The sequence below is a fragment of the Portunus trituberculatus genome, chromosome 46, assembly GCF_017591435.1.
Source record: "Portunus trituberculatus isolate SZX2019 chromosome 46, ASM1759143v1, whole genome shotgun sequence".
NCBI lineage: Eukaryota > Metazoa > Arthropoda > Malacostraca > Decapoda > Portunidae > Portunus > Portunus trituberculatus.
This window is the reverse complement of record NC_059300.1, coordinates 15,178,736-15,191,446: the sequence shown is the minus strand read 5'-3', so window position 1 is coordinate 15,191,446 and position 12,711 is coordinate 15,178,736. Positions and strand designations below refer to the sequence as shown.

Below are 12,711 nucleotides of genomic sequence, written 5' to 3'. Positions count from 1 at the left end.
ATGACTGATTTGGCAGTATGGCTAGAAGTAAACGACGTGACCTGCCCCACTGAACGGACTTCATAGATGGAACAAACTATAGTAGTAGTAGTTGTAGTAGTAGTAGTAGTAGTAGTAGTAGTAGTAGTAGTAGTAGTAGTAGTAGTAGAAGTAGTAGCAGTAGCAATAATAACACTAATAATAATAATGATAATAATAATGATAATAGTAATAATAATAATATAATAATAACAATAATAATAATAATAATAATAATAATAATAGCCTAATTATAATAATGATGATGATTATGATGATGATAATAATAATGATAACTAAGATGATGATAATAGTAATAATAATAATAATAATAATAATAACAATAATAATGATAACAACAACAACAAGAATAATAGCGATACTACTTTTTTTATGCAAGAGAGAGACCTGCCAAGGATAACAAACATTAAAAATAAATAAATAAATAAAAATATAAGGCCCACTGAAACTGCAGGTTCCCTAAAAGAATTTAAAGGAATTACCCAAAAGATAATGACAAATGTCTTGAAACCTCCTTTTTAAAAGAAGTCAAGTCGTAGGAAGATGGAAATACAGAAGCAGGTAGGGATTTCCAGAGTTTACCAGTGAAAGGTATGAATGACAGAGTACTGGTTAAGTCTTGCATTAGCGAGTTGGACAGAATAGGGATGAGAGGAAGAAGAAAGCCTTGTGAAGCGAGGCCACAGGAGTGGAGGTATGCAGTTAGCAAGACCAGTAAAGCCGTTACCATGAAAATAGCGATAAAAGATAGAAAGAGCTACAACATTTCGGCGGTGAGAAAGAGGCTGAAGAGAGTCAGTCAGAGGAGGGGAGTGAACGAGACGAAAAGTTTTTGATTCCACCCTATCTAATAAAACTTTGTAAGTGGAACACCCCCAAACATGTGAAGAGTACTCTAAACAAGGACGGATAACGCCCTTGTACAGAGGTAGCACTTGGTGGAGCGAGAAAAACTGGCAGAGACGCCTCAGAACACCTAATTCCATTGACTTGTTTTAACAAGAGATGAGATGTGAAGTTTCCAGTTAAGATTATGAGTAAAGACTGACTGAGGCTATTCAGTGTGGAAGAGAGAGACAGTTGAGTGTCATTGAAGAAGAGGGAAGGTTGTGTCGAGTTGATAGATGGAGGAATTGAGTTTTTGAGGCATTGACCACTACTAAGTTTTTTTTCTGCCCCAATGAGAAATCTTAGAAAGATCAGAAGTCAGGTGTTCTGTGGTGTCCTTGCGTGATCTGTTGATTTCCTGAAGAGTTGGTCGTCTCTGAAACGACGTGGAAAGATATAGGGTGGTGTCATCAGCGAAGGAGTGGATAGAAGTTTGTTTAAGAAGGTCATTAATGAATAATAGAAAGAGAGTGGGTGACAGGACAGAACTGAGGAACACCACTATTAACAGATTTAGTTGAAGAACAGTGGCCATCTAACACAACTGCAATAGAACGGTCAGATAGGAAACTTGAGATAAAGTTGCAGAGAGAAGAATAGAAGCCGTAGGAGGGCAGTTTTGAAATCAAAGCTTTGTGCCACACTCTATCAAAAGTTTTTAATATGTCTAACGCGACAGGAAATGGTTCACCGAAATCTCTTAAAGAGGATAACCAAGATCCAATAAGGAAAGCCACCAGATCACTAATAGGGCGCCCATGACGGAAGTCATACTGGCGATCAGATAGAAGATTGTGAAGTGACACATGTTTGAGAATCTTTCTATTCAGGATAGCTTCAAAAACTTTTGACAAGCAAGAAATTAATGCTATAGGACGGTAGTTTGAGTGATTAGAACGGTCACCCTTTTTAGGAACAGGCTGTATGTAGGCAAACTTCCAGCAAGAAGGAAAGGCATAGTTGAAAGTGTTTGTCCAGGCAAGGTGCAAGCACAGAAGCACAGTTTTTGAAAATCAGGTCCATAAGACTCCCGAGGGTTTTGGCCAGAGAGGGCATGGAAAGCATTATTACAAAGAATTTTGATTAAAGACATGAAATAGTCAGAGGGAGGAGGAGAGAGAGAGGGACTAGCCCAGAATCATCCAAGGTGGAGTTTTTAGCAAAGGTTTGAGCAGTGGTGCCATCAGGATGAAATAAAGGAGGGAAAGATGAAGAGGTAAAGTTATTGGAGATGTTTTTGGCAAGATGCCAGGAGTAACGAGGGGCATTAGGGTTTGAAAGATTTTGACATTTTCTATTTATGAAGGAGTGTTTGGCAAGTTAAAGAACAGACTTGGCATGATTCCGGGCAGAAATATAAAGTGCATGAGATTCAGGAGATGGAAGGCTCAAGTACCTTTTGTGGGCAACCTCTCTATCATGTATAGCACGAGAACAGGCTGTGTTAAACCAAGGTTTAGAAGGTTTAGGTTGAGAAAAGAATGAGGAATGTACGCCTCCATGCCAGACACTATCACCTCCGTTATGCGTTCAGCACACAGAGATGGGTCTCTGACACGGAAACAGTAATCATTCCAGGAAAATCAGCATAATACCTCCTCAGGTCCCCAACTGGCAGAGGCAAAACGCCAGAGGCACCTCCGCTTTAGGGGATCCTGAGAGGGATTGGAGAAATAGGACAAGATACAGAAATGAGATTGTGATCGGAGGAGCCCAACGGAGAAGATAGGGTAACAGCATAAGCAGAAGGATTAGAGGTGAGGAAGAGATCAAGAATGTTGGGCGTATCTCCAAGACGGTCAGGAATACGAGTAGGGTGTTGCACCAGTTGCTCTAGGTCATGGAGGATAGCAAAGTTGAAGGCTAGTTCACCAGGATGGTCAGTGAAGGGAGAGGAAAGCCAAAGCTGGTGGTGAACATTGAAATCTCCAAGGATGGAGATCTCTTGAAAGGGTAGAGGGACAGAATGTGCTCCACTTTGGAAGTTAAATAGTCAAAGAATTTACTATAGTCAGAGGAGTTAGGGGAGAGATAGACAGCACAGATAAATTTAGTTAGAGAGTGACTATTGAGTCGTTTACACCAAGCAAATCGAATTGAATCAATTCATGAAGAATCATTTGAATCGAATAATTTTGAATCTGCATAGTTCTAACTGACTGAGTCTCAACACGTCTGATCACATCATTCAGATGATTCAGCACCAAGGCAGCCTTTGGAGAGTATGGACGTATTAGCTTTTGCAGAAATAGCAGTGTTACAGTGGCTGAGGGTGTGTAGATGTAGGCGTCGGCAACGAATATGGGTGCATGCAATTAATTCTAAAAGACCTCAATTTGGGAGCTTTGAACATTTGTTGCCAGATTTGGTCAATAATCAGAAGTTTTATGATTTGTTTGTAGGATAACCACAGAATAATTTAAGATGTTGATGGAGCCTGTCACCAACAAGAAGTACTAGGCCTACAGCAGAAGCCATGTCAGTTCATGACACCCTGAGAGAATACTTTGTCTCACCAGATGGAGCAGTCGAGTGGCAGGATATAATGATTCACTGATACATTCACCACGGAAGAAATGGGCGCACCAGTTGATACCATATTATCACATCTACTCTTTATTTAGGCTTAACGGTGTATGGAGGATATTAAGAGGATATTAAAACAATTACAGCTATGTTAATTTTAGTATTTTGTCATATTAACTTTTACTTTGTGACGTGACATACCGTAGTATTTAGTGAACGAAATCAGAGGCACAGGGCTTAGTAGCAGGAAGTTTACACCCCTCTCCCACACTGTCTGGTGCCTGGCTGGCTGATGGTTACTTTATGTCACACATTTCAAAAGTAGACGATACACCCTACAGTTGCCACATGAAAATATGCAAGCACATCCATAACGCTTTCTGTTGTCATTTGTTTTCAAAATATGCAGAATAATATTGTCTAGTAATTCGTAGGCTACAGCAATTCTCTCTATGGTTCAGTACAGTACATGTAGCTACATGATCTTGGTGCACAGGATCACTAGGATCATATATAGCACGCCATTCTCATGCTAAATTGATTAGGACGTCCACTAATATGATGCTTACTCCTCGGCTGAATTGCTTTGACTGATGAAAAAATGGGTCCAAACCAATCATTGATTCTGAATCGCCATGAATCGGCATGATTTGGATTGATTCAATTCACCTGGTGTAAACGGTCACATTGAAACTAATGTGGCGAATCAACACGTTCTTCATGAATTTAATCGATTCGATTCGCTTGGTATAAACGCACCGTAATTAAGGCTGCGTTTTGCACCAAGCAAATCGAATCCATTCAATTCATGAAGAATCATTTCAATCGAGTCATTTTGAATCTGCATAGTTCCAACCGGCTAATCATCTGATTTACATACATCATTCCAGAAGGAAACCTTCGGGAAGTATGTACGTTTTAGCTTTTGCAGAAATAGCAGTGTTACAGTAACTGAGAAACCATAAGCACAGGCGTCAGCAACGAATATGGGTGCATGCATGCCATTAATTCTAGGAAACCTAAATTTGGGACCTTTCAACATTTCTTCCCAGATTTGGTCAATAATCTGGAGGGGTTTCAGGATTTCTTTAAGTTAACCATAGAATGATTTAAGATGTTAGGGGAGACTGTCACCAACAAGAAGTACTAGGCCTAGAGCAGAAGCCATGTCAGTTTGTAACACTCTGAGACAATACTTTGTCTCGCCCAGTGGCAGGACAGAATGATTCACTGGTACATACATTCATCGTGGAAGAAATGGGCGCACCAGTTGATACCATATTATCACATCTACTCTTTATTTAGGCTTAACAGTATACGGAGGATATTAAAACAAATACAGCTATGTTAGTTCTATCATTCTGTCATATTAACTTTTATTTTGTGACTTGCCATATCGTAGTATTTAGTGAACGAAATCATGGCATAGGGGTAATATGAAGAAGTTTACACCCCTCCCCACTCTGGCTGATGCATGGCTGACTGGATATACGCATTTTAAAGGTATGATACACCCTGCAATTGCCAAATGAAAATGTAAAACCATGTCCATAGCGTTTTCTGTTGTCATTTGTTATTAGAATATGCAGAATAATTTTGTCTAGTAATTCGTAGGCTACAACAGTTCCTTCTAGCTATGGTTCAGTACAATACATGTACATGATTTTGATGCAAAGGATCACTGGGTTCAAATATAGCACGTTATTCTCTCAATAGATTGATTAGAACATCCATTACCATGGTGCTTACTCCTCAGCTGAATCGCCTTGACCGATGAAAGTGGGTCCAAAGCAGTCATTGATTCTGAATCGCCAGAATCAGCATGATCTGAATTGATTTGATTTGCCTTATGTAAACGGGTGCTACATTGAAACTAATGTGGCGAATCAACACAATTCATGAATCATGTTGATTCGCCACATTAGTTTTGATATAACCATTTACACCACGCGAATTGAGTCAATTCAAATTATGCTGATACATGGCGACTTAGAATCAATAATTGGTTTGAACCTATTTTTCCATCAGTCAAGGCCATTAGCACCATGCTAGTGGACGTCTTAATCAATCTAGTAAGAGAAACGTGCTACATATGATCCCAGTGATCCTGTGCGCTGAAATAGTGTACATGTATTGTATATATACTAATTAAACCATAACAAGAAGGAACTGCTATAGCCTACGAATTACTAGACAATATTGTTCTGCATATTTAAAAAACAAATGACAACAGAAAGGGTTATGAACATGGTTTTACATTTTCATTTGGCAACTGTAAGGTGTATCATATACCTTTGAAATACAAACTTAAAAAGGCTGCATTTACACCAAGCGAATCGAATCAATTCAAATTCATGAAGAATCATTTGAATCAAGTCATTTTGAATCTGCATAGTTCCAACCGATTGATTCACATCATTCAGATGATTCAATACTGAGACAGCCTTCCGGAAGTATAGCCGTATTAGTTTTTGCAGAAATAGCAGTGTTACAGTGGCTGAGGAAGCATAAGGATAAGCATCGGCAACGAATATGGGTGCATACCATTAATTCTAGAAGACATGAATTTGGCAGCTTTGGGAATTTGTTCCCAGATTTGATCAATAATACGGAGAGGTTGTTGGATTTCTTTAAAATAACCACAGAATAAGATGTTGGTAGAGCCTGTCACCAACAAGAAGTACTAGGCCTACAGTAGAAGCCATGTCAGTTTGTGACACTGAGACAATACTTTAATTGTCTCGCCAAGTGGAGCTGTCGAGTGGCAGGACAGAATGATCCACTGATACATACATTCAAATGGGCGCACCATTTGATACCATATTATTACATCTAATCTACTCTTTATTTAGGCTTAACAGTATATAGAAGATATTAAAGCAAATACAGCTATGTTAATTCTATAATTTGTCAAATTAGATTTAACTTTGTGACGTGCCATATCGTAGTATTTAGTGAACGAAATCAGGGGGCACTGGGATAATATAAGGAAGTTTACACCCCTCCCTTACTCTGGCTGGTGCCTGGCTTACTGGATATATCACGCATTTTAAAGGTATGATACACCTCACAGTTGCCAGATGAAAATGTAAAACCATGTCCATAATGCTTTCTCTTGTCATTTGTTTTTAAAACATGCAGAATAATATTGTCTAGTAATTCGTAGGCTACAGCAGTTCCTTCTAGCTATGGTTTAGTACAGTGGTTCTCAAACTATGGGTCGCGACCCAAAGTTGGGTCGCGAGATCAATTTTGATGGGTCGCAGGGACACAGGAACATTAACATGCTTTCAGTGTCTCAGTGTATTTCAGTTACTAAATTGAATTATTATTCTTTAACCACAAATTACTTTTGTTATGTATGTTCATCTTCCCCCCACCTCCCTCCTCCTAGGCACCACGTAATGGTGTCTCTGACAGGAATGACTCCTGTATCAAACGCGTATGTTGGACTGGCAGTGGGACCATGCAGGCTCGTGTATATAACTTTATATCATTGTACATTTTCTTTCTCTTTACCTTACTCTGGGTCGCGAAGGAATGAAATGTTCCAAATAGGGTCGCTCATGAAAACGTTTGAGAACCACTAGTTTAGTATAATACATGTACATGATTTCGGAGCACAGGATCACTGGGATCATAATATGTAGCACGTTTCTCTTACTGAATTGATTAGGACGTCCACTAGCATGGTGCTTACTCCTCGGCTAAATTGCCTTGACTGATAAAAAAAAAAAAAAAAAAAGGTCCAAACCAATCATTGATTCTGAATTGCCATGAATCAGCATGATTTCAATTGACTCAATTCTCCAGGTGTAAACGGTTATATTGAAACTAATGTGGCGAATCAACACAATTTATGAATCCTACGAATTGATTTGATTCGTTTGCTATAAACGCACCCTAATTAAGCCAGATGGTGGATAACTCGGAAGATTCAAGAGCGTGGGCACAAGAGCAAGTTAAGTTGTTCAGCACATAGATGCAACATCCAGCTTTGGAACGAAAAGGAGAATAGAGAAAGTAGGAGAGAACAGAGAAGGGGCTACTGTCAGTTGCCTCAGACAGTTGTGCTTCGGTGAGAAAAAGAAGATGAGGTTTAGTAGAGGAGAGGTAGTGTTTTATAGATTTGAAAATTAGATCTGGGACTACGAATGTTGCAGAAGTTAATTGAGAAAAAGTTGAGGCAGGTGTCAAGACATTTTAGGTCGCCAACGAGAGAGTAGACTGATTTGGGGACATTTCTGGTCCTCTCCCCAGAAGGACTGGACTTGGAGTCGCCATTTTCAAAATTTGAATTTTAAGTGAAGGGTGTGTGTGGTAAGTGCATGTAGTTTTGTGAGAAGGAGAGTTGTCTTTAGAAGGGAAGCTGTGACTGCCCCCTTGAGTTATGAGACACAAAGGAAAACGTTCAGCAAGATCATAACTAGCTTTAATAGAAAGTTCACAGCATCCCCTGAACTAGTGCTATTAAACCTCGCTGGGAGTAAAATATCTTTTCGATAGGTGTCTACGTATCCCTCCTCTATCCTTGGTACTACTACTACTACTACTACTACTACTACTACTACTACTACTACTACTACTACTACTACAATATTAATAATAATAATAATAATAATAATAATAATAATAATAATAATAATAATAATAATAATAACAATAATAATAATAATTGTTATTATTATAACAATAATGATAAAAATGATAATATTCAAAACAGTAATAGTGATTATCATGACAATATATATATATATATATATATATATATATATATATATATATATATATATATATATATATATATATATATATATATATATATATGCAGGAATACCTCGTTATACGTTAAGGTTGCGTTCCTACGTGGCTGAATATATAGTGAAATTACTACAACGAAACCTAATTTACTTGTAAATATAGGAGTTGAGTTCCTGGACCACTGGTAGCCCCCCTTTTGAATTTTTTCTGGGGTTCTCACATGTCCAAAACATTGTTTTACCTGCCTTTTACCTCACGTTTTATGTATATACACATGTATAAAAATGGAGAAAGTGTAACAATAAACAATATGATAAGCTAACTCAAATTTCATTTACCTAACCTATGTAAAAAACATAAAAAACAGACACTTGCACACACATCTTACACATCATCAGCTACCTCCACAGCCTCCACGTCATCCACTTCCTCCTCACCCTCATCCTCTGCTGCTGCCACCACCTCCTCCACGCTGGTACCACTTCTTCCTTTTCCTCCACCCTTCGCCTCTTGGCACCTGGCTGGAAGAAGGTGATCTTTTTGTTTTTTCTTCTCCTTGAGGAGGACCTGGTAAACACTGATGGCCTGCTTCACCATCTGCCACACCTTGAAGCTCCTGTCAGTATCAAAGTCGTGCTCCAGAATGATGTCACAAAGCTCAGAGCCCTTAGTAATAATCTCCTGGAGTTTGCTGAGTTGCAAGACAAGGAGGTCAGGTGTTGCAGGTTCTTCAGTGTGGTGGTTGGTGGTGCGCGTGAAGTTCGAGTAAGTCCTCGTCAGTTAGGTCCTGTGTGTGGGATTGCAGCAGCTCATCCACATCCTCCTCCCGCACCTCTTCCCCGTTGATGAGTGCCGCCTACACACTCGCAGTGGACAGCTACGTTGGCCTCGTCAGCAGAGAAGCCTCTGATGCTTTGGACCACTTCAGGCTACAACTTCTGCCAGACAGCGTTGGCGGTGACTGACGTCACCATGTCCCAGGACTCGCGGATGTGCTCCAATGCCTGGCGGATGTTGAAGGCCTTCCAATGGTCCTGCACCGACATGTCCCTAGCATCCATGGCTTCGTTCAGCTCCCGCACTGTCCATCGAGTGTAGTGGAGCTTGAAATTTGCAATCAGGCCCTGATCGCAAGGCTGAAGGACGGACGTGGTCCACGTTGGACGGCAAGAAGACGACCTGGACGTTGTCGCACCCACGGTCCAGATATACAAGGACTTCCATCTGGTTGGCTTATTTTGGTCTTGGCCACGCATATACGTCACGTGAGCCCCAGTCAACGTTCGGCTGTCGCTTGAATTTGAATTTTCTTTCATCCCCACTCACGGCCCCTTTTTCTGGATGCGTGAGCTTACCATTCTGTCCTGTTACTACATATTATGGGACCTAGAAAACTAGTTAGTAAGACCCAAATCTCAGTTATTTGTGCCTTTGTGAGGGAGAACCATACGTGCTTTGGGGTCCGAAGGGTCTCCAAGTGCATGGGTTCGAATCCTGTCCACAGTCCGAGTGTAGGTTAGGCTACCTCACTCGGGGCAACAGTTTCCTAGCGGGTGAGCTTTGAGATAGGAGGTACCCCCAAAAAGTATCCCCTTTAGCCCATAAACTGCCGTGAAAAGCCCACATGGTATAAATAAAAAAAAAAAAAAAATTGCCGTGACCACTGGCATAGCTGTCAGAACTGTTCAACGTTGGACCAAAATTTATCATGAGGGAGGAAGAGACACTTCGCCACCACCTGAAGAGCGTAAGCGCAGTGTGACCCAGAGAACTCTGAACATTATTCGAAGACAGCTTAAGGCCTAGCCCCGCATACACAGCAAAGAACTTAAAGCCAGCAACCCTTCTTTACTGTCTAGAGTGAGTGAAAGGACTGTGCAAAGATATGTGAAACTTGGGATAACGGAGTTGCCGCGCAGTTTCAAAACCTTACTTCACACATGGCTCACCTAACCAATAGACTAGCTACACAACACACATAGTAAAACACCCACATTCTTTGATGGTGTGGGGTTGTTTTTCTTACTATAGTATTGGAAAATTAGGGTTAATTTTTGCCTAAGAATGTTCGTATGAACCAAAATAACTACTTTGAGCTAATTCTGGATGAGTTAGATGAGTGTATGGAAAAGTGCAATGTAGGTATGGTTTTGTCTTTCTTTTTGTATTATGGCAGCAACGCACAGCACAACTATTGGGTATTATAAAGAGAAAATAAAAAGTGGTCTTAAGATGGCGAGGTCAGATTATGGTTTGGCGCACGGTTGCTTGGGCGCGTGTGACGCGGGCAGAAGTCATGGTCTGACTGGCTCGCTGGGCCCCTGCATCACACTGACCCGGGGCCAACATGAGTCACAGACACGTGACAGTGGATGCACGGATGGAAGACCTTGCATATCTAGACCATGGTCACACCAGTTATTCATGTTGGGCGGGCAACCAGGTGTGTCGTCCAGCAGCAGCAGGCACTTGTTGTCCAGGTTTTGGCTTCTTGTGTACCTGCAGACAAGGGAAATGGAAAATTAAGAAACAGGAATAAAATGAAAAAATCATAATTATCATCATACGTGTGGCAGCACTTTGCCACGCATCACCACCACCACCAGCAATTTTTTTTTAATTTATTAATCTTTATAGCTTTTTATAGCTTTCTGTAAATTTATAGATCTATAAGTTACCTTTCAAAGAAAGGCAAGAGATAGGTCACGTAGTCATGAAACAGCTAAACAGCTTCCCTGTGACCCACACCTTCCTGTTGCTACGCCACACAACCGGCAGGTTGGACTTTAGGACACCCTTGAGAGCTATGTGGTTCTTGGAGTGGTAGACCAGGAGGCGTTTCAGCTTCACATCTCCTGAAGCATTGCAGCCAAGAGCCAGGGTTAGGAGGTCCTTGACAGCCTTGAACCCTGGTGCAACCTTCTCCTCCTGGAATCGCAAGGTCCTGAAACAATAGGAAAAATATTGTAAGTCATAAATCATTCATGAAAAAATAAAAAATAAAATGTTAATAATCACACCTAAAACATGCGTACATCTTTACTTCATTGTTTTTTTCTTTTTATTTACACGTTGTGGAGTTTTCACGGGAATTTATAGGCTAAAGGGAATACCTTTTGGGGTACCTCCTATCTCAAAGCCCACCCGCTAAGAAACCGTTGCCCCGAGTAAGGAAGCCCAACCTACACTCGGACCGTGGACAGGATTCGAACCCGTGCGTTTGGAGACCCCTCGGACTCCAAAGCACGCATGGTTCCACTGTACCACTTTACACACCTGCTGGGCATCCTCTTCCAACAGAGACCCATCTCGTCGATATTAAAGACCTGATGGGATTCATGGTCGTTGTCCTGCACAACCTTCTGCAGTGTGGCAGGAAACTCCTGTGCCGTGACAGTGTCCGCAATGGCTGCCTCGCCCTGAATGCGGAGATTGTGAAGTCCAGCTCGCTCCTTAAACAGGTAAAACCAGCCGTGGCTGGCCTTGAAGCTGGCAGGAGGCGCCGAAGGAGACGCAGAAGAAGTGGAGGGCTGTTGCTGTTGCTCATTGACAAGACTCGAGTACAGCGACGAAGCCTTATCACACCGTGTAGTGTAGTGGTTAGCACGCTCGGCTCACAACTGAGAAGGCACGGGTTTGAATCCTGCGAGCGGCAAGGCATATGTATAGCCCCTGTTCACCTAACAGCAAATAGGTACGGGATGTAACTCGGGGGGTTATGGCCTCGCAGTCTCGGTGTGTGCTGAGATGTGTGTGGTGGTCTCAGACCTAACCGAAGGTCAGTCAGTATGAGCTCTGAGCTTGTTCCATAATGGAGAAGACTGGCTGGGTGACCAGCTGGCGACTGGTGAAATAAGGCCCTGGCTGAGAGGCTGATGTCGCTGAACCCAGTTCTCGACCCACTAGCACATTCCATCTTATTCATCTTCTCATCTCTCATCCACACCACCTTCAAGCACTCAGCATCAACAGCGGTCTTGGCCGGTCCCTCGTACCGGTCCCACTTGCACCATACTGTGCTGACGGTGCTGACTGTAAGTCTCAGCTCCTTTGCTAGGCTGGACACCCTGGCACCCTTCCTCATCCTCTCGATGATGTTGAGCTTCACCTTCAGGTCCACAGCCTTGTGGGCCTTCTTCTTGGGAGACAGTGAGGGCACCATAGCAGTGGCAAACACGTGTGGTGGTAAGAGAGGCGGGAATGTACGTCTTCACTCTGTGAGTGCAGCGAGAAGTGGAACGAGCGAGAGGAGAGTGGATGCGAGGCGGTAACGTTCAGTTGAGATACTAGGCAGCGCAGCGGACAGCCAGCGCGAGGTTCAAATACGTTCGTATGTTGTACGCCAGAGCGGGCTACAGTTTAACATATCTCAGGGTATTTCCTAACTTTATCTTGTACGCAAGAAGAATTGTACGTACATTGGTTGGACGTATAACGTATTCATATATATATATATATATATATATATATATATATATATATATATATATATATATA

At 41.6% G+C, this 12,711-nt stretch overlaps 1 protein-coding gene across 1 annotated transcript; it reads right to left on the bottom strand.

Moving 5' to 3' along the window:
• Positions 1 to 9,889: 9,889 nt before the first annotated feature.
• Positions 9,890 to 12,376, bottom strand: LOC123519724 (tigger transposable element-derived protein 1-like). Its single transcript, XM_045281228.1, has 5 exons — positions 12,080 to 12,376; positions 11,491 to 11,789; positions 10,961 to 11,158; positions 10,521 to 10,713; positions 9,890 to 9,952 (listed from the first exon to the last, which is right to left on the bottom strand). Exons 1-5 carry the CDS (start codon positions 12,374 to 12,376, stop codon positions 9,890 to 9,892), a joined length of 1,050 nt encoding a protein of 349 aa, XP_045137163.1.
• Positions 12,377 to 12,711: the final 335 nt, after the last annotated feature.

Bases quoted from the DNA above. Each gene is read 5' to 3' on its own strand.
- LOC123519724 (XM_045281228.1), bottom strand. From the start codon at position 12,376: ATGGTGCCCTCACTGTCTCCCAAGAAGAAGGCCCACAAGGCTGTGGAC. The intron at 11,790-12,079 runs GCCAGGGCCTTA...CGGTGTGATAAG, and splicing joins TCAGCGACATCAGCCTCTCA to GCTTCGTCGCTGTACTCGAG. The intron at 10,714-10,960 runs GTGGGTCACAGG...CCTTGTCTGCAG, and splicing joins TGGCGTAGCAACAGGAAGGT to GTACACAAGAAGCCAAAACC.